The sequence below is a fragment of the Tursiops truncatus genome, chromosome 9 (assembly GCF_011762595.2).
Source record: "Tursiops truncatus isolate mTurTru1 chromosome 9, mTurTru1.mat.Y, whole genome shotgun sequence".
Taxonomy (NCBI): domain Eukaryota; kingdom Metazoa; phylum Chordata; class Mammalia; order Artiodactyla; family Delphinidae; genus Tursiops; species Tursiops truncatus.
This window is the reverse complement of record NC_047042.1, coordinates 15,998,566-16,015,860: the sequence shown is the minus strand read 5'-3', so window position 1 is coordinate 16,015,860 and position 17,295 is coordinate 15,998,566. Positions and strand designations below refer to the sequence as shown.

General features: G+C 38.9%; 2 protein-coding genes across 10 annotated transcripts in view; one reads left to right on the top strand and one right to left on the bottom strand.

Annotated features, from left to right (window-relative positions):
- COG5 (component of oligomeric golgi complex 5) overlaps positions 1-1,376 on the bottom strand; it is a 283,948-nt gene extending 282,572 nt beyond the window's left edge. For 2 of the 3 annotated variants that reach the window (XM_019940610.3, XM_033862890.2), the window contains exon 1: positions 1,253-1,376. In XM_019940610.3, coding sequence (XP_019796169.1) covers positions 1,253-1,346 — 94 coding nt within the window. In that variant the 5' untranslated portion in view covers positions 1,347-1,376. Of the gene's footprint in view, positions 1-919; positions 1,055-1,252 lie in introns of those variants that run through there. The other variant, XM_019940605.3, reaches the window with a different exon arrangement.
- A 43-nt stretch (positions 1,377-1,419) lies between these two features.
- DUS4L (dihydrouridine synthase 4 like) lies at positions 1,420-16,955 on the top strand. 7 transcript variants are annotated; one of them, XM_019940619.3, is made up of 8 exons: positions 1,420-1,623; positions 1,991-2,083; positions 7,145-7,281; positions 10,756-10,877; positions 13,390-13,507; positions 14,562-14,684; positions 15,465-15,691; positions 16,373-16,955. In XM_019940619.3, exons 3-8 carry the CDS (start codon positions 7,166-7,168, stop codon positions 16,630-16,632), a joined length of 966 nt encoding a protein of 321 aa, XP_019796178.1. In that variant the 5' UTR covers positions 1,420-1,623; positions 1,991-2,083; positions 7,145-7,165; the 3' UTR covers positions 16,633-16,955. The 7 variants fall into 7 exon arrangements, with proteins under 7 accessions (XP_019796178.1, XP_073665674.1, XP_019796177.1 ...); XM_073809573.1 differs by having other exon boundaries at positions 1,420-1,661; XM_019940618.3 differs by lacking the exon at positions 1,991-2,083.
- Positions 16,956-17,295: the final 340 nt, after the last annotated feature.

Below are 17,295 nucleotides of genomic sequence, written 5' to 3'. Positions count from 1 at the left end.
GCTATTTCTCCTACCAAAATGGTGAGCTACTTGAGGGTGGGAATTGCGTATATATCAGGAGCTCAAAACTTGGTTAACCTGAATTTAAATTAAGGTACAAAGATGCATTAGCCAGAGATCCTAACCTAGAGAACATGATCTAGTTCAGAAAACATCATTAGTAACTTTTGACAAAAGTATGTAAATTATAATCAGAAGGCAAGGAATTAAGGGCAATAATAAAACATACAACACAGAAAACAAACAGTACTTTAGAACTTTATTTCATTCGTTTAGAACCTATTTGGGTCTACATATGTGTGCATATGCTTCTTTACTGTGATGTTCAATTTTTAAAAACCACTTACTCTGCACCTACTGTAGGCAAGTTACTGTTATTAACTCTGCAGAATATAAAAAGGGGTTTTACAATGAAGTAGAAAAGATTAAGTACACTAATTATTTTAATACAAGGTTGAACGTGATGGAGATTAGGGAAGAAAATTAAGAACAGGTGAGAAGGATCTTAGAAATTTGAACTTTATTCTGAAAGAAAAGAAGTTTGGGGCATGTTAACTTCATTAATACAATTTTATGTGCTTCTCAAATATACTATGTCTAACTTATCCTCTTATTTCTAGAAACTTCTATCCAAAACTATCAATAAACTTGATTGCTATATTCAATACGTATAGTTAATCCCAGCCTGAACGAATGCTCCCAACCCTCCCCCACGTATGGCTGTGGATAAACGACTTGTAAAAAAAAAAAAAAAAAAACAAGCGAGCTTGTAAGTGGGGCCACCTGTGCAGTCCAAAAATTTATTAACAGGGTATTAACAGGGGGATGTTTCCAACTCTACCTAAAAATGAGACCCCCTTCATCAAGCGCTTGTAATCTGCTCTAGGTCTTACACTTCTCATGGAATCAAACGCTTCACCTTTTCGTCAAGAACTGCGGTAGCAGTGGGTCACCGAGGGCGGGAACTCGGGACATCAGCGAAACCCCAGGAGCGTGGAGGGAAGAGTTGAAATGAAGAGCCTCCAGAAATCAGGTGTCCCCAGGACACCCGGAAGGGAAGGGGACAGCAACTCCTGGAGAAACAAGTTGGCTAGGCCAGCACCCAGACGCCAGGGGGCCGGACGGAGGGGAGTGGTCACGCCGAGACAGGAAAACTTTCCGCAAAGCGAAGGGTTGAGTCCACCACTTGGGCCCAGGTGCGGAGCAGGACAATCCCCCAACCCCATGGCCCGGCCAGACCCCGACTCCTTACCGTCCTGCAGGAGCTCCCGGACAGTCGCTGCAGCCGCTCCGGAGCCCAGAGCCGGACGGCCAGGCAGAGCGAGGCCGCCGTCGCCACCTTCCATGTTGGCAGGTGCCGGGGAGATGGCGTCAGCAGCGACGCGCCCCGCCCAGGTCATGACGCAGAATCCCGGCGCCGCCACCTCCGCCCACCCGGCTGTCTTGGAGATTCCGAACTGCTGCAGCTGGTGTGCCGACCCTGGCTGGGAACGGCGCGGGGCCCAGAGTAGGTGGGCGCCGAGGACCCAGCGCACCAGGGAAGCTGAGGTCGTGGGGCCGGCGCTTTCTCCCGTCTCCCGCCGCATTCCTGGGGCTGGCGGCGTTCCCTGGGCGGAAGAACAGGTGAGCGCCGGAACGTGGCGGCAGCGCTCACCTCTAAAGCAAGTATTTAACCTGAGAATGGGACCTCTCGATGGAAGCACTAGAAGAGAACGGAGGTTTCCGGTAGCTTCGTGTGCACGCCACAAGCACAGCTGGCGGGCGTTAATAGCTACCCACCTGTATCTATCACAACCCTTGCTTCGCGTTCTTGGGATAAAGGCAGGCGGGAAAAGCTTGGGGAGGAAAGTTGCCAGGGAGGAAAGTGGGGAGAATTAGGGAGAGCCGAGAGTCGGTTAAGTAGGAAGACTGAACCAGGAATAGATAAGTGGGACTCAGTCTCTGCTACCCTCCCATGAGACAGTGACCTTAGGCTTTTTCTACCGCCTAGTTTCAGTCCTGAGCGACGCCAGACTTTTCCTTGTCACAAATTGATGGATTTTCCATCTCTCAACTAACAGTATTGGAGCTGTAAAATCATCAGGTTAGTTCCCGTTATATCTTCTCCGCTGTTAACATCGGCAGTATTCACCTGTATTTCTCTCACGATAAATACTAGTAAGTTAACAGGTCAACCACACGTGTGCGAGAAGGTTAAGCATTTCTAACGTAAAAAAGAAACGTTAACTTTTCCTTCGTGTACAGTAAGTATGTATGCAGGGAACCTATTTTTCCCAGTGCCAGAGCTAAAGTTTTTCTTGATTCAGCTAACGGATTTTCGAGAATGTGATGGTAGTACTTAGCTGTGCCAAATGCCGTTCGAACATATTAGATGCCCGTAGCAACTCAAGCAAGTATGTCTCACTACACTGCATTATGCTTTCTCTCTGTCACAGAGGTTTTCCCCTAATATACTTTGATTTCAGTCACGGTGTGAATAGGATTGAATGTTCTGAATGGAGGTCTCACAAATCGCCAAGGGCAGTGTGCTGAGATTCACATTAGGTTTCATTATCTATAATACACAAAATTTGACTTCAATAATTTTTGAATATTAATGATGAATAAGTATTATCTTTGAATTATGGATTGTTTTTCCTTCCCTGGCTTTTACATTGAAAATTTTTAGAAAAGTTACATAATATTCATTCATTCAATGAAGAGTTTGAGTCTCTACTATATGTACCAGCATGAGTGTACAAACATTAGACTCAATCCCTGTCTTATCCCAGAGGAGCGAATAGGTAGGTAGAAACCCATTTAAACAAACAGTATTACCAGGTGCCTTGGAGGACGTGGATTTGTTTATTCCCAAGCTTGGCTGCCCATTAAAATCACCTGGAGAGCTTTAACAATCACTGATGCTTGCTTGCATCCTACGCCCTGAGATTCACATGTAATTGCTCTGGGGTATGGTTTGGGCATCCTGCTTCCTAAAATCTCACCAGATCATTCTAATGTACAACCAAGATTAAGAACTACTGATTTTTTCATTCAGCAAATATGTATTAAGGGAGGCCTTCTTCGTGCCATGTACTGGGACTACAAGAATGAATTAAGTACCACCTGTTGCACATGGATAAATACCTCTGGAGAGGTAGAAATTCAGTTACACACGGTCAGGGAACAAGTGCACTGGTTACAACAAATTCTCCTTGATACTCTATGGTCTTTTGATCTATTTAGCTGGCTACCATCATACAAACTGGACTTGTCATATTGCTTTTAACTCTACCTTGCATAATTACTGTTTTTGCATAATTACTTTTAAGCTCTGTACTTGTTGCCTGTTAAACGTTTGTAGAAACAGCTTACTCAATAGGGTGACTCTAGCTCAGTGCTTCAAGATGACCTCCAGTGCTTACAACCTAGATGGAATGTAGACTTTAGATGGGAAATTCCTGAGTGTTCTTCTTCATGCTCCTCCTTGTTACTCAAATGTGGCTTCAGTGGTTTCCAATCGCTATGCACTTTCCCTCTGACGTGGGACATGACAACCAGGAAACGCCCTTCCTGGTACCAAGGGACAAAAACCACTAAATATGGACAACCTGACTCTTGATCAGCAATGCTTTTGAGGAAAGATCTTGATCAAAAGAGGGAAATGTGAAAATAAAGAAAACTTCATTTAAAGTGGAGTCATGAAGCCCTGAAGGGAAAGCTGTCATGTATGCACCACTTGTGGCTGCCTGCATAACCAGCAGGAAGAAGAACAATAAAAATTATTTAACAACAACAACAAAAGAATGAATAAGGGCTTCCCTGGTGGCGCAGTGGTTGAGAGTCCGCTTGCCGATGCAGGGCACATGGGTTCGTGCCCTGGTCCGGGAAGATCCCACATGCCGCAAAGCGGCTGGGCCCGTGAGCCAGGGCCGCTGGGCCTGCGCGTCCGGAGCCTGTGCTCCGCAACGGGAGAGGCCGCAACAGTGAGGCCCGCGTACCGCAAAAAAAAAAAAAGAATGAATAAGAGTGAAATTATTCTTGCTAAAGTCACAATGACCTAGTTGCCATGGGACACGTTTTAGTCTTTACTTAACTCTTCTGTGATGTTTAATATGTTTATCCCCTCCCTCCTTCGTAATACTATTCCCTCTCTTTTGAATATCACGTTTCAGATTTATTCCTCCCAGCTCCAGAGTTCATCTCTCTGTCTCCTTTACATTCTTTTTTTTCCCCCTTTTACTTAAATGTTGGTGCTTCTAAGGATTTCTACAAGATATGGCATCCATAAGTACTTTGTCCATGTTTTTAGTTTCAACATATTACCTAAAGGTTAAAGACTTATCTCTAGCTTTTTCTTTAGTACCATATCTATATAACCAGTTATGAGGCATCACCACCTGGAAATCCCCTGAGCACCTCAACTTCAGTGTGCCCAAGCGTGGACTCGTTTCCCTCCCAAAGCCTGTTCCTCCTTCTGGTTCTCTGTCTCATTGATTGGAATGGCCATCCGCCCAGTCTCTAAAGCCAGAAGTGTACACATCATCCTAGAATTCTTTCTTAATTACACAACACGTGCTGTCATCAGGTGATTTCCACCTCCTAAATGTCTTGCTAGTTTATTTTTATTTCTAAATAGCTCCTAAATGTGTTCCCTTTCCTCTATCCTCATTCCTGGAGTCCCAGGTCAGATACTCATTACACACGGCTTGGTCTACTACAGTGGGCTCCTTACTGATATTTTACCAACAGCCCTAATCCCTCCATCGAAATCTTTCTGAATCAGAAATCTGACCATGTCATTTCTCTGCTAAAATTTTTCCATTACAACTAGTATACAAGGAGAGACAAACAACTTACACAAAAATATATGCCCATGGAAGTATGTCATTTGCACAAGTTAACATGTTGAGTGCATATGTAAAAATCACCCACAGAGGAGGAAAAATGGCTGAGAACCAAGGCCCTACAGTTTAAAATCTAAAATATCTTAACCTGGTGTATAGGCCCTCTCATGCCCTTTCTAGTCTAGTTACAACTCAAGCAATCCTGAACTGTTGTTAATGGTTCACTGAAAACATCAAGCATTTTCATGCTGCTGTGGCTTTTTACATGTTCTCTGTAACTGGACACTTCCCCATCTCCCATGTAGTGTCAGCTCAAGATTTCCTTCATCCATTTTTTTTTTTTTGCGGTACGCGGGCCTCTCACTGTTGTGGCCTCTCCCGTTGCGGAGCACAGGCTCCGGACGCGCAGGCTCAGCGGCCATGGCTCACGGGCCCAGCCGCTCTGCAGCATGTGGGATCTTCCCGGACCGGGGCACGAACCTGTGTCCCCTGCATTGGCAGGCAAACTCTCAACCACTGCGCAACCAGGGAAGCCCCCTTCATCCATTATTGACTTCCCTCACTTCTCTAGACAGTTATTTCTACAGTGCTTAAATTGTGTTTGAGTGTATTAGCATTATTGTGTTGTGTAAGTTTGTCTAATACATTTTCAAGGACACAGAAAATATATTTTCATCTGTGTTCCCAACATGTAGCAGAAACTTGATATTTGTTGAATGAATAAAAATAAGATCAACTGGGATTCCAAGAAGATTGTCAGAGTCATCAAGATGGGGGATTATGAGTACAGAGACTCTGTGAGCCAGTGAAAATGGGCTCAAGGTTTAATTAAAGGTACCACTTAGTTGACACACCTACAGGAGATGGAGAGTGAAGGACAAGCCCCAAGTTTCTGACTTGAGTGCGTAGGGATGGATTGTGATGGCATAACCAGGATCTGGAATGCAAGGGAGATGAGACAGGTTTGATTCATGAAAAGGCGACTACCTTTCTTTTGCTTTATACTTTACCTATGTAGGTGGCTTACATCTTTCTAATCATGAACTTTTGTTTAAAAAAATAAGTTATTAACTCTCTAAATATTAAGTTAAACAGTAACAGTGATAAAGTGATGAACAGTGATCAGTAGAACTAGCTTATCTTATTCCACCTGTACATTCTACCTAAGGAAATTGAAATTATTGGTTTATATTTAGGTTATAACAGTACTTTCAGGATTAGCCAAACAAGAAATTCCATGTGGAGCAATTAGACCTTTCTGAAGTTGGCCCATATATATTTTTAAGTTGGTAAGGCCAAAATTGGAATATGGAAAGCAGCCAACACTATGAAATGATAGGATTTTAAGTACAGTATAGCAACTATAAAACACAGGAATCGCCTAATTTAATCACTTCTCCCTCTTTGGGTATAATAGTGATTTACTATGCAATTATGTGATTACAATTGAGATTTTCATGAAACGATGTTCATGAAACATTTAAATGCTTAAAAATAATAACTAAATGTTTGTTTGCCTTCTGATTCAAATAAAAAGAATAGGATTTGAGAATAAGAGTAAACATATTCTTATATATGGGGAGATCAGCTCGTTGTTTTGTGACCACCTAGATGGGTGGGATAGGGAGGATGGGAGAGAGGGGATATGGGGATATATGTATACATATAGCTGATTCACTTTGTTATACAGCAGAAACTAACACACCATTGTAAAGCAATTATACTCCAATAAAGATGTTAGATAAATAAATAAATAAACCAGTACATCTTTTGACATGCTGACTACTTAAAGTTGTTCTGTTACTGCCATTTAACTTTCCTGGATAAAACAAGGTATTTCAAAGTGCCAGACATACACAGTACTATATATGAAATTATTCAAATCAAGTTTGTTGGTTAATCAATGCCAAACAAAGTAAAATCTAAAAAAGTAACATGGAAAATCGTAATATGTATTCTAGGAAGATATCTTGTGGTTTTCCACATCCTGATCATTTATAAATTTGAGCAGAAAATGTTACAGTAGTGGGTTAAGTATAGAATTCAAAACTGTTAGTGTTTGACTTGAACAAGGGTAATTTGTACAGAATATAAATGTCATAATTGCACAGTGTGCTGAAAACTATCTGTGATTTATAAATAGAGGCAGAATTCAGTAGTATCCTATTCGATACTGTGAAAAGAAGCTAAGAAGATTCCTAAGCCCACAAAACCTGATGAAAAATACGTGTTCTTGGCAATTGAAATTGTAAGAATGATGGGATTCATCAAGTGAAAGCGAGTGCCTTTTCTCTACGCAAACTGGTTATCTTTTTCAGATTTGAAACAAATCTGTATTCATGAAGAGTGACTGCATGCAAACCACAACATGTCAAGAAAGAAAAAATGATCCAATAGAAATGCTTCATTCTGGGCAGCTGGTAAAAGTCTGCGCCCCAATGGTGCGATATTCAAAGTAAGTATTGTTAAGTGGTTAATGAGCTTAGGTGTGATTTCCTTTTTATGCTCTGACTTCTTAAAAGTAAGACCACCCCACCACATGGGATCTTCAAACGCCTAGCTTTGGGACCAGGGTCCGGGCTTGAGTCCTCATGCTGCCAACTGCCTGGTATGTGTATGATCTAAGTGGTCAGACAGTATTTGTCTCTTTGAGACTGGCTTATTTCACTGAGCATAATATCCTCAAGGTTCACCCATGTTGTACCATGTATCAGAATTTCCTTTTTTTTTTTCTTTTTGCGGTACGCGGGCCCCTCACCGTTGTGACCCCTCCCGCCGCGGAGCACAGGCTCCGGACGCGCAGGCTCAGCGGCCACAGCCCACGGGGCCCATACGCTCCGCGGCATGCGGGACCTTCCCGGACCGGGGCACGAACCCACGTAGCCCGCATCAGCAGGCGGACTCTTAACCACTGCGCCACCAGGGAAGACCCAGAATTTCCTTCCTTTTTAAGGCTGAATAATATTCCATTGTATGTATATACTACATTTTGTTTATCCATTCATCCCAGCTTGAGTTGCTTCCATCTTTTGACTCTTGGGAATAATGCTTCTGTGAACATGGATATATAAATATCTTTTTGAAACCTGCTTTCATTCTTTGTGGTATATGCCCAGAGGTGGAATTGCTAGATCATATGACAAATCTATTTTTAATTTTTGAGGACTTGCCCTGCTATTTTCCATAGCAGCTACACCATTTTATATTCCTACCAGCAGTACACAAGAGTTTAGTCTCTCAGCATTCTCATCAACACTTGTCTTCCAGGGTTTTTTTGTTGTTGTTTTAATAGCCATCCTAATGGATGTGACTTACTGTGATTTTTATTTGTATTTTTCTAGTGATGTTGAGCATCTTTTCATGTGCTCATTGGCTATTTGTATATCTTCTTTGGCACAATGTCTCTTCTAGCCCTTTGCCCATTTTTGAATCAGATTGTTTGTTTTTTTTGTTGTTACTGTTGTGTTTACTCTGGAGTTTTGAGAATTCTCTATACTAGAATTCTCTATACTACTCTTGTCAGATATGTGGCTTGCATATATGTTCTCCCAGCATGTTGCTTGTCTTTTCATCCTCTTAACAGGGTCTTTGGCAGACCAAAAGTTTTTATTTAATGATGAAGTCCATTTTATCAGTTTTTCCTTTTGCAAATTGTGCTTTTGTTGTCAAGTATAAGAAATTTTTATGTAACTCTAGATAGTAAAGATTTTGTCCTATGTTTTTTCTAAAAGTCTTTTAGTTTATGGTTTACATTTAAGTTCATAATTTTTAATTAAGTTCTGTCTAAGTGTGAGACTTAGGCTGAGGTTTGTTTGTTTGTTGGTTTGGTTTTGCCTGTGGATGTCTAATTACTCCAGTACTATTTGTTGAAAAGGCTGTCTTTCCACTATTGAATTACTTTCGCATCTTCATCAAAACTCAGTTGAGCATGTTTGTATGGTTCTTTTTCTGCATTCTCTGTTCTAATCCCTTGATCTATGTGTCTGTCCCTCTACCAATACCACAGTCTTGATTACTGTAGCTATATAATGTCCTCAAATTAAGTAAACTTAATAAATCCCACTTTTCTTTTTCAAAATTGTTTTAGCTATTCTAGTTCCTTTGCCTTTCCAAATAACTTTTTAGGATGATCTTTTCTATACCTACAAAAAATCCTGCTGGATTTTCCATAAGAATTGTATGAAAATGCATATCAATTTGGGGAGAACTGAATTCCCTACTGCGTTGAGTCTCCTCATGAACACGGTATGTCTCTCCATTTATTTAGATCTTCTTTGATTTCTTTCATCAGTGTCGTATAGTTTTCAACGTACATTTTCTGAACATATTTTGTAAGGCTTACACTCCAGTTATTGTACTTTTAATTTCAGCGTCCATGTGTTCATTGCTGGTGTATAGAAGTAAAATTGCTTTTTGTGTGGTGACCTTACATTATGTGAACTTGCTATGTTTACTTATTGGTTCTAGGACGTCCCTCTTACGAATTCCTTAGGATTATCTAAGTAGACAATCATGTCATCTGCAAATAGAGATAGTTTTACTTCCTCCTTTCCATCAGATGCCTTTTGTTTCTTTTTCATGCCTTATTGCACTGACTAGAAGTTGCAGCACTGTACTGAATAAGAGTGATGAGAGCAGACATCTTTCCCTTGTTCTTGATCTGGGGGGAAAGTATTCTTTCACCTATAATTGGGTTGGCCAAAAAGTTCATTTGAGTTTTTCCATAAGATCTTACGGAAAATATATATAAAGATCCTAATATAATATTAAGTGTAGAATTTTTTGTGGATGTCCTTTATCAGGTTGAGAAAGTTCCCTCTATTCCTGTTTTCCTGAGAGGCTTTTTTTTTAAATCATGAATGCTGTTTTGTCCAGTGCTTTTTCTGCATCAATTGATACAATCATGTGTTTTTTTTTTCTTTAGTCTGTTAATGTGATGGATTACAGTGATTGATTCTGAATATTGAAACTTCTGTTTTAACTAGCTTTTTCTGACACCACCACAGCAGGGGAAGGACGAGAAAGCACCACCTCATTACTCTCAGGTGGATATAGAAGCCTAGGTTTTCCACTTGGTCTCCTTTGACACCCCGGGGGCACGAGGCTCCTCATTACTGCTGAGCAGGGGTGAGAGTTCCAGCTCCCCATGCAGGGGGTGGCCTGGTAACTGCTGGGCAATGATGAAAGTCCTGGCTCTTCACTAAGCATTCTCTAACACTACTCCCGGAGAAAGGGAGAAGGGCACCTCACTGCTGCAGGGTTGGTGTGGAATTCCAGGCTCCCCAGATGGTCTCCGCTGATACCCTCCTTGTTACTGGCCAGCAGGGATTAAAGTCCCAGCTCCCTACCTGGCCTTCTCTAACACCACCGTGGAGGGGTGTTGGAGAACTTTGTGACAGCTTTGGAACGGTACAAGTGTAAGCTCCCCACTCGACTTTCGCTTGTGGAGGTGAGGGCCACAGTTTTTTCGCTGGTGTTGGGCTGGAGTAGAGCCATTATTATTTTAAAGCTTGCTAGGCTGCCCCTTTCTTGGTGCTTTGGCTAGAGAGCAGGCTTTTGCTGGGGCTGTTTTTGTCTGCACCCATTGCTATTTCCAGGTTGCCAGCTTCTTCAGCTTCAAATCTGGGATATTTGAGGCAACGAGAAAACCCAGGGAACTCACCATTGTCGTTCCTTAGGTCCTGCCCGAGGTCACTAGCCTGCCTGCTCTCTTCTCGCTGCCTTTCAGAGTTTCCATACGTTTGTTTTGTATATGATATCCAGAGCTCTTAGTTATACTAAGCAGGAGTGATAGGGAAGAGTACATCTACTGCACTTTCCCATAGGCAGAACTTTTCTCTAATAAATATTAAATATTTAATAATTAACTAAACTAAACTCTGATTATGGTGCTTTCTAAATGCCTAATTAAAGTTTTATATGCTCTCAGGTTGGCTTTTAGAACACTGGTAAGAAAATACAGTTGCGATCTGTGCTATACGCCAATGATAGTTGCTGCTGATTTTATCAGATCTATAAAAGCCAGAGACAGTGAATTTACCACAAACCAAGGTATGTGAAAGCTAGAGTTTGCTGCCTTTGTAAAACTTTAAAAACAAAACAACAAAACTCAACACTCTTGTCTAATCAGAGACAACACAATTCGGAGATTTTATTTTTAAATCTTTCAGTTTCTTACGGTTTTTATAAATTTTAAAAAATATGCTTTTATTCAGTACCTTGTAAACTATGGATAATATATCAAAGTTTTAGTCAGCCCCATTCTCTCACCTAGACTGTTGGGTTAGATTCCTATCTCACTGCCTCCAGTCTTATCCCATTTCAAACTACCCTCCAGACAGCCCCAAGTGACCTCTCTAAAATGTAAATTTGATCACTTCTTCCTGCTCACAATCTTCCTTAGACTTCTCATCACCTAAAAGAGTGGTTCTCAAAGTGTGATTTCCCAGACCAGTTAACATCAGCATTACCTGAAAACTTGTTAGAAATGGAAGTTCCAGACTCCACCGCAGGCTTACTGAATCTGAAACTCTGGGTATGTGTCGGGCAATCTGTGTTTTAAAAAGCCCTCCAGGTGATTCTGAGCTTGTTAATGATTGAGAGCCACTGACCTAAGGAGTAAAATTCCAGCACGTGTGGACAATATAGAACGTTCTTCATGATCTGGCCTCTGAATACGTGTTCTGCAGCTTTATCTTCCATTAGTTTCTCTCCATGGCCCACCAACTTTATTCTTCAAAATACTAAGTTATTGGGGCTTCCCTGGTGGCGCAGTGGTTGAGAGTCTGCCTGCTTATGCAGGGGACACGGGTACGTGCCCCGGTCAGGGAAGATCCCACATGCCGTGGAGCGGCTGGGCCTGTGAGCCATGGCTGCTGAGCCTGCGCGTCTGGAGCCTGTGCTCCACAACAGGAGAGGCCACAACAGTGAGAGGCCCACATACCGCAAAAAAAAAAAAAATATATATATATATATATACACACACACTAAGTTATTTTAAGTCCTTGAACATGCCCTAATCTCTCACACTTCTCTACCTAGAATGTCCTTCTTAGTCAGGCCTATCCCCGCATCCCTATCCCCCTGGGAAAGGACAGTTCATGCTTCTTAATGCTCTAAAGCTGTGACCAAGGAACTTGCCTAATCACCCTCCATTCATGTCCTGTCTCGCAAGCCCCGGCTTTTTGTTGTACTTAATCCTACTGTACTGTAATTTCCTCCTCACATGCCTGTCTCTCCCACTAGACTGTGGGCTTCTTAAGGGTTGGAATTCTTTCTTGTTGGTTTGTATCCTCAGCTTCTAGCACAGCATTGAAAATATATTTGACCAATAAATGGTTGTTAGATTGAAATTTTATAACTCTCTTGAGTTACAAAGGAGAAAGCACCCTACCTATGTCCTCAGGAAAAAGCAAATTCTCCTATCCCTTAGATAATCCTGTAAATCAGTGGATTGCCATAGAAATTCTGAGTCAGTAGAACTAGAGCGATACCCAGAAATCTGCATTTTGGTAAACACCCAGTGAATCTGATACAGGTAGTCCTCAAAAAAAACTTTAGAAAAATTAAAATATATCTATTCAGAATTTATAACACCCAAAGATGAGAAAAATGTGTCCTTTAAAACCTAGGAAAGCTCTGATACATTTGGCTATGTTAAAATTTAGACTTTTATATATAAAAAAAGAGCACAGATATTCTCAAAGACAAATGAAAAACTGGGGAAAATATTTATAATATTTTTGATGTTTATGATAGAGCTAATTTCTTTGTTTTATTTTTTTAAATTTAAATAATATGAAAAAAGGAGCAACTAAAAGAAAAATTGTACATAGAGAACTACGCAAAGAATATGGAGAGAGAGGCTACAAATAAAAAAATATGCTGTTGGGTATACAGTGTAGGATAAGTTGTAAGGAAATCAGAACTGTCATCCACACTGGTGTATATCTATATTGGTAAACTCTTGAAAGAAGATTTTATAATGTCTTTCAAAATGTTAGATGCCCGCCCAGCAGTTATACATACTCCTAGGAATTTACTTCATGAATATACTCACAAAAGCATGTATATGGAGTATCTTCATTGCAGCATTGTTTGCAAGAGCCGCAAATGAAAAATAATCTATGGTCCACCCATCACAGTGGAATACGCCACTAAAAAGAGGAAAATAGGTCTGAATACAGGTCCCAGATACATCCGGGGGAAAACACAATATGGATAGCAACGTACATAGAATGTTCACATTTGCTTAAATTTTATAGGTATTCATAAAATTGTTCTAGAATGCAGTAAGCTAATTCCCACCTTTGGGAAAGGGGTCTGTTTGGCAAGAGTGTTGTACTTTTCATTTTATCAAATTTTTTCCTATTTGAATTTGTACCAAATCTAAATTGCATGTAATTTAAAATATTTTAAATTATTTTAATGCTATCTTGTTTGAACAGATGCTTCTTAGCCTAAAAATTGTTACTTTATCCTGTACAGACATTAGAATTTGGTATCTCGTGTGCATGTGTGTGTGTTTCTGTGAATTTTAATGTTGAGCTATTTGTTTTATCAGGTGATTGCCCATTGATTGTTCAGTTTGCTGCTAATGATGCAAGAATTTTGTCTGATGCTGCTCGTATAGTCTGTCCTTATGCGAATGGAATAGACATTAACTGTGGTTGTCCTCAGAGGTAAAGCTCAAAGAAGTTGGAAGAATTTTCAAAAAGATTAGGAAAAACTATGTGAACATGGTAAACTATCATTCTGGTATTCCAAAAATTAAAAAGTAAGGAAAATAGAGATAAAGAACTTGAGCTCTAAATAAGAAGCAAGAAAAAATAAGGAAATATTATTTAGAAACATACATGCAAAGATATTTTCTGATGGCTACAACAATATATAGACCCTTGACAAGTTTTTGTCTCACCTCATCACTAGAATTATTTTTATGTGTGGATCTGCCTTGAACCTCATCCGTAAGTAATTATGTGAGACTGATGTTTATGGCAATCCCTAAAATGTATTTTTACTGCTCTGTCAGACATACTTGCTCTAAACACTATGATTCTATGATTTGGGAGATCACTTGTTTTCTCTTACTTAATTTCAATTATAAGAAAACCTTCTTATAATTACCTTTTCTTCCTATACCATAGTTATTTGGTTGAGTCTGAGTAACTGGGTGTTGATAGGATGTACTTATTTTGACGATAACATCCCTACCTTCCTGGCACTATACTAGATTATCTGTCAATAATTCAAAATGTGTTCAAAGAATAAAATCAAGGTTTTATGTATAGCATAATCCAAATCAGATTAGATATATTTGAATACTCATTAGGAGAGTTCAGTAAGCTGTTTAGTGGTATTGGAATGCTGTAAGCCAAAAATATCTTTCCTCTTAAGATTAAAAAAATCTCTTGTTATGTACAATGAACATCAAATTTGGAATTAAAAAAATCTGAAGTAATTGCATTTACAAATACTTAAATCTGTTTCGGTTGAATGAACTTTAATTTTCTCACTTGCCAGTGAAAACCATTTCCCCTAAGTATTTCTTGATCTGGGAACATGTTTTCCTAATCTCAATACACTTAGAAGTGTTGGATCTATGAATTTTAAAAATCTGGTTCCATTCCAGGTTGCTAGGTAGAGAAATAATAAATGCACTTACTGTGCTTTTAGAATTGTATCTTCTCTTCCAACTGATAACAATTTATTTGTTGTTGTATTTACTTTATGAAGGTGGGCATTGGCAGAAGGTTATGGAGCTTGCCTAATAAACAATCCAGAGCTTGTTCGAGACATGGTGAAACAAGTAAGAAATCAAGTGGAAAATCCCAGATTTTCAGTATCTATTAAAATAAGGTAAAGATAATATTTTAATCTACTGACAAGATAGTCCATTACTCAGGAAATAAAAGAATATTCCTTTTGTCTGAAGGTGTGGAGATGTCTACTCTTAGTAAGTAGGCATCTAGTATATGAAAATGTTAAAACAAAACATTTAGTAAATGAATAGATACCATAATTTTTATTTATAATCCAAAACAATTTCTTCTTCGCATTTTTAAAGAAAAATTAAAATATCCTTTTATTATTAAAAACTCTCTCCCAAGAGAAACAGCTTTTTCCATGTACTATTTAATTAACTAATGCTAAGAGACATTCCTGATACCAAGAGTAGAAAATAGGAATGATATTTGCACTAAAATTTCACAGTGAAAAGAAAATAAACTAAAAATTAGTCTTTTGGTGACAGGTTAAAAACAAATCTCAAGATAAATTATTATAATTCTCCCACTTGCGGATTGGAGCATGCACAGCAAATATTAAGATAGCACCTTTCAGTGCATCTGTGACAGTACTTTGATGAATCTTTCAGTTATCAAAGCCAAAAGAGAGGAGCACTGGGTAAAAGTTATTTGTCATCCTATTGTTATCGATAGTGAAATAGCTAAATTCAGGGTCTTGAATGGGAACTGATTCCTGAACAAAACCTCACTGATAGGGGCACGTGGTGATAACATGATATAGCATAGCTAAACTAAATAATGTAACAGATGAAATATTTTTCTATTTAGTTTATTGATGTTAGCATTAAGATTTGTGTGCTGTGAAAAGATAGATATGATTTTGAAATTATAGGATCCATGATGACCTTACAAGAACTGTAGATCTTTGTCGAAAGGCTGAAGCGACAGGGGTTTCCTGGATTACAGTCCATGGAAGAACTGTTGAAGAAAGGCATCAGCCAGTTCACTATGAGGCCATTAAAATAATTAAGGAAAATATGTCTATACCTGTAATTGCTAATGGAGACATCAGAAGCTTAAAAGAAGCAGAAAATGTGTGGCATATTACTGGGACAGATGGTAAGAAATAATTACTTCAGGTTTTTTGTTTTTTAATTGGCAGAAAAATTAAAAAGTGGGGGTGGGAGAATAATGTTAATTATTTTCCTGTTTTACCATATTTTCCTGTTTACCAATTTAAGCCAAGCAATTTACTAAAATGATGTTAATCCATCTACTTAGAAACAACAGATTATTTTAATTGGAGTAAATTAGTTCAGTTAATTCTCTGCCACCATCTCATCCAGTTAGTGACCACTAGAGCCTATAGAATTCGTGAATCCAAGAGTGGTCATAGGAGCCAAAGAAACCCCAGACTGCTATGCAGTTTCATTATCCCCTTCAACTTTGGCATACCAAGCCCTGTGATACCTATTGCTGGATGAGAGAATGCAGATAAACTTCAGGCAAACCCAATTTATAACAATCCAGATTTACTCTTAAGAAAATCCGGAAAACTAATTTTTTAATGTAGAAGTCTTTAAAATATAAGAAAAAAAGTCTTGTGAGTTCATTTACACTTAATTGATTATAAAAAATACCAAAATGAATCCTTTAATAAGAATTAGTCTAATACAAGGGCATTGTGAAACCTTGTAATAATACTTTATTTTTGAATATTCTCAGTTTGTTTCATTGAGTTTGACCCCATAACCATGAGTTCTTAATGTGTGGACAAACGTGATGTGCTTTAATTTATAGGTGTGATGGTTGCAAGAGGACTCTTAGCCAACCCGGCCATATTTGCTGGATATGAGGAAACCCCACTGAAATGCATCTGGGACTGGGTTGACATTGCTCTTGAACTTGGAACTCCTTATATGTGTTTCCATCAACATTTAATGTACATGATGGAAAAGATAACTTCGAGGCAGGAAAAAAGAATATTTAATGCTTTGTCAAGCACATCAGCAGTCTTAGATTACCTTACAGACCATTATGGGATTGACTGGACTCCCTAAATTATTTTCTATCTTTAGTGAAACCACCCAGGGTCACATCTTGGTTTTCACTTTGAATCAGTGGCTCTCAAACATTAGTATAAAAACAATGCCCTGACAGAATTTTTAAAACTCATTCTTAGACCATATCCTCAGAGATTCTGATTCAGTAAATCTCTAGGGTGGACCCAAAATTTAGTTTTAAAGAAGACCCCAGGTGGTTCAAACAGACAAACATTGCTCTGAATCCTATTATGGATTTAAAACTGTAAGAATTTTTTTCTTAAAGGAATCATGTTTTTAACATTTTTAAATAAATAAAACTTTGTATTTTGATACTAAAAGTATGACTCATGGTATCTGTAAGTTAACATTAGGTATGTTTTAAATGAAAATAAGAGAAAAGTGTGAACAAATTCCAACATCTGTATAAAATGAAAAGGAACAAGAAATTCTGTATAGAATTGCATTCAGGGCTTAAATTAAAAGTTCAAATTGGAAAATCAAACTGCTACTTCCTAATTCATGAATTACACACCTCAAGGTATTTCTTTAAATTGTATGTAATAGAAGTTAATTAGATGTGATGTTTTCTATAATTTAAAACTAAGATTCCATGAAATTCTTTAAATGATATTAAATTTGTTACATTTCGAGCCTTCTCAATCTCGAAGATTGAGAGCT

Coding starts and splice junctions, on each gene's coding strand:
- DUS4L (XM_019940618.3), top strand. CDS start 7,166: ATGAAGAGTGACTGCATGCAAACCACAACATGTCAAGAAAGAAAAAAT. Junction 7,282..10,755: donor CCAATGGTGCGATATTCAAA/GTAAGTATTGTT, acceptor ATATGCTCTCAG/GTTGGCTTTTAGAACACTGG. Junction 15,692..16,372: donor GCATATTACTGGGACAGATG/GTAAGAAATAAT, acceptor TTTAATTTATAG/GTGTGATGGTTGCAAGAGGA.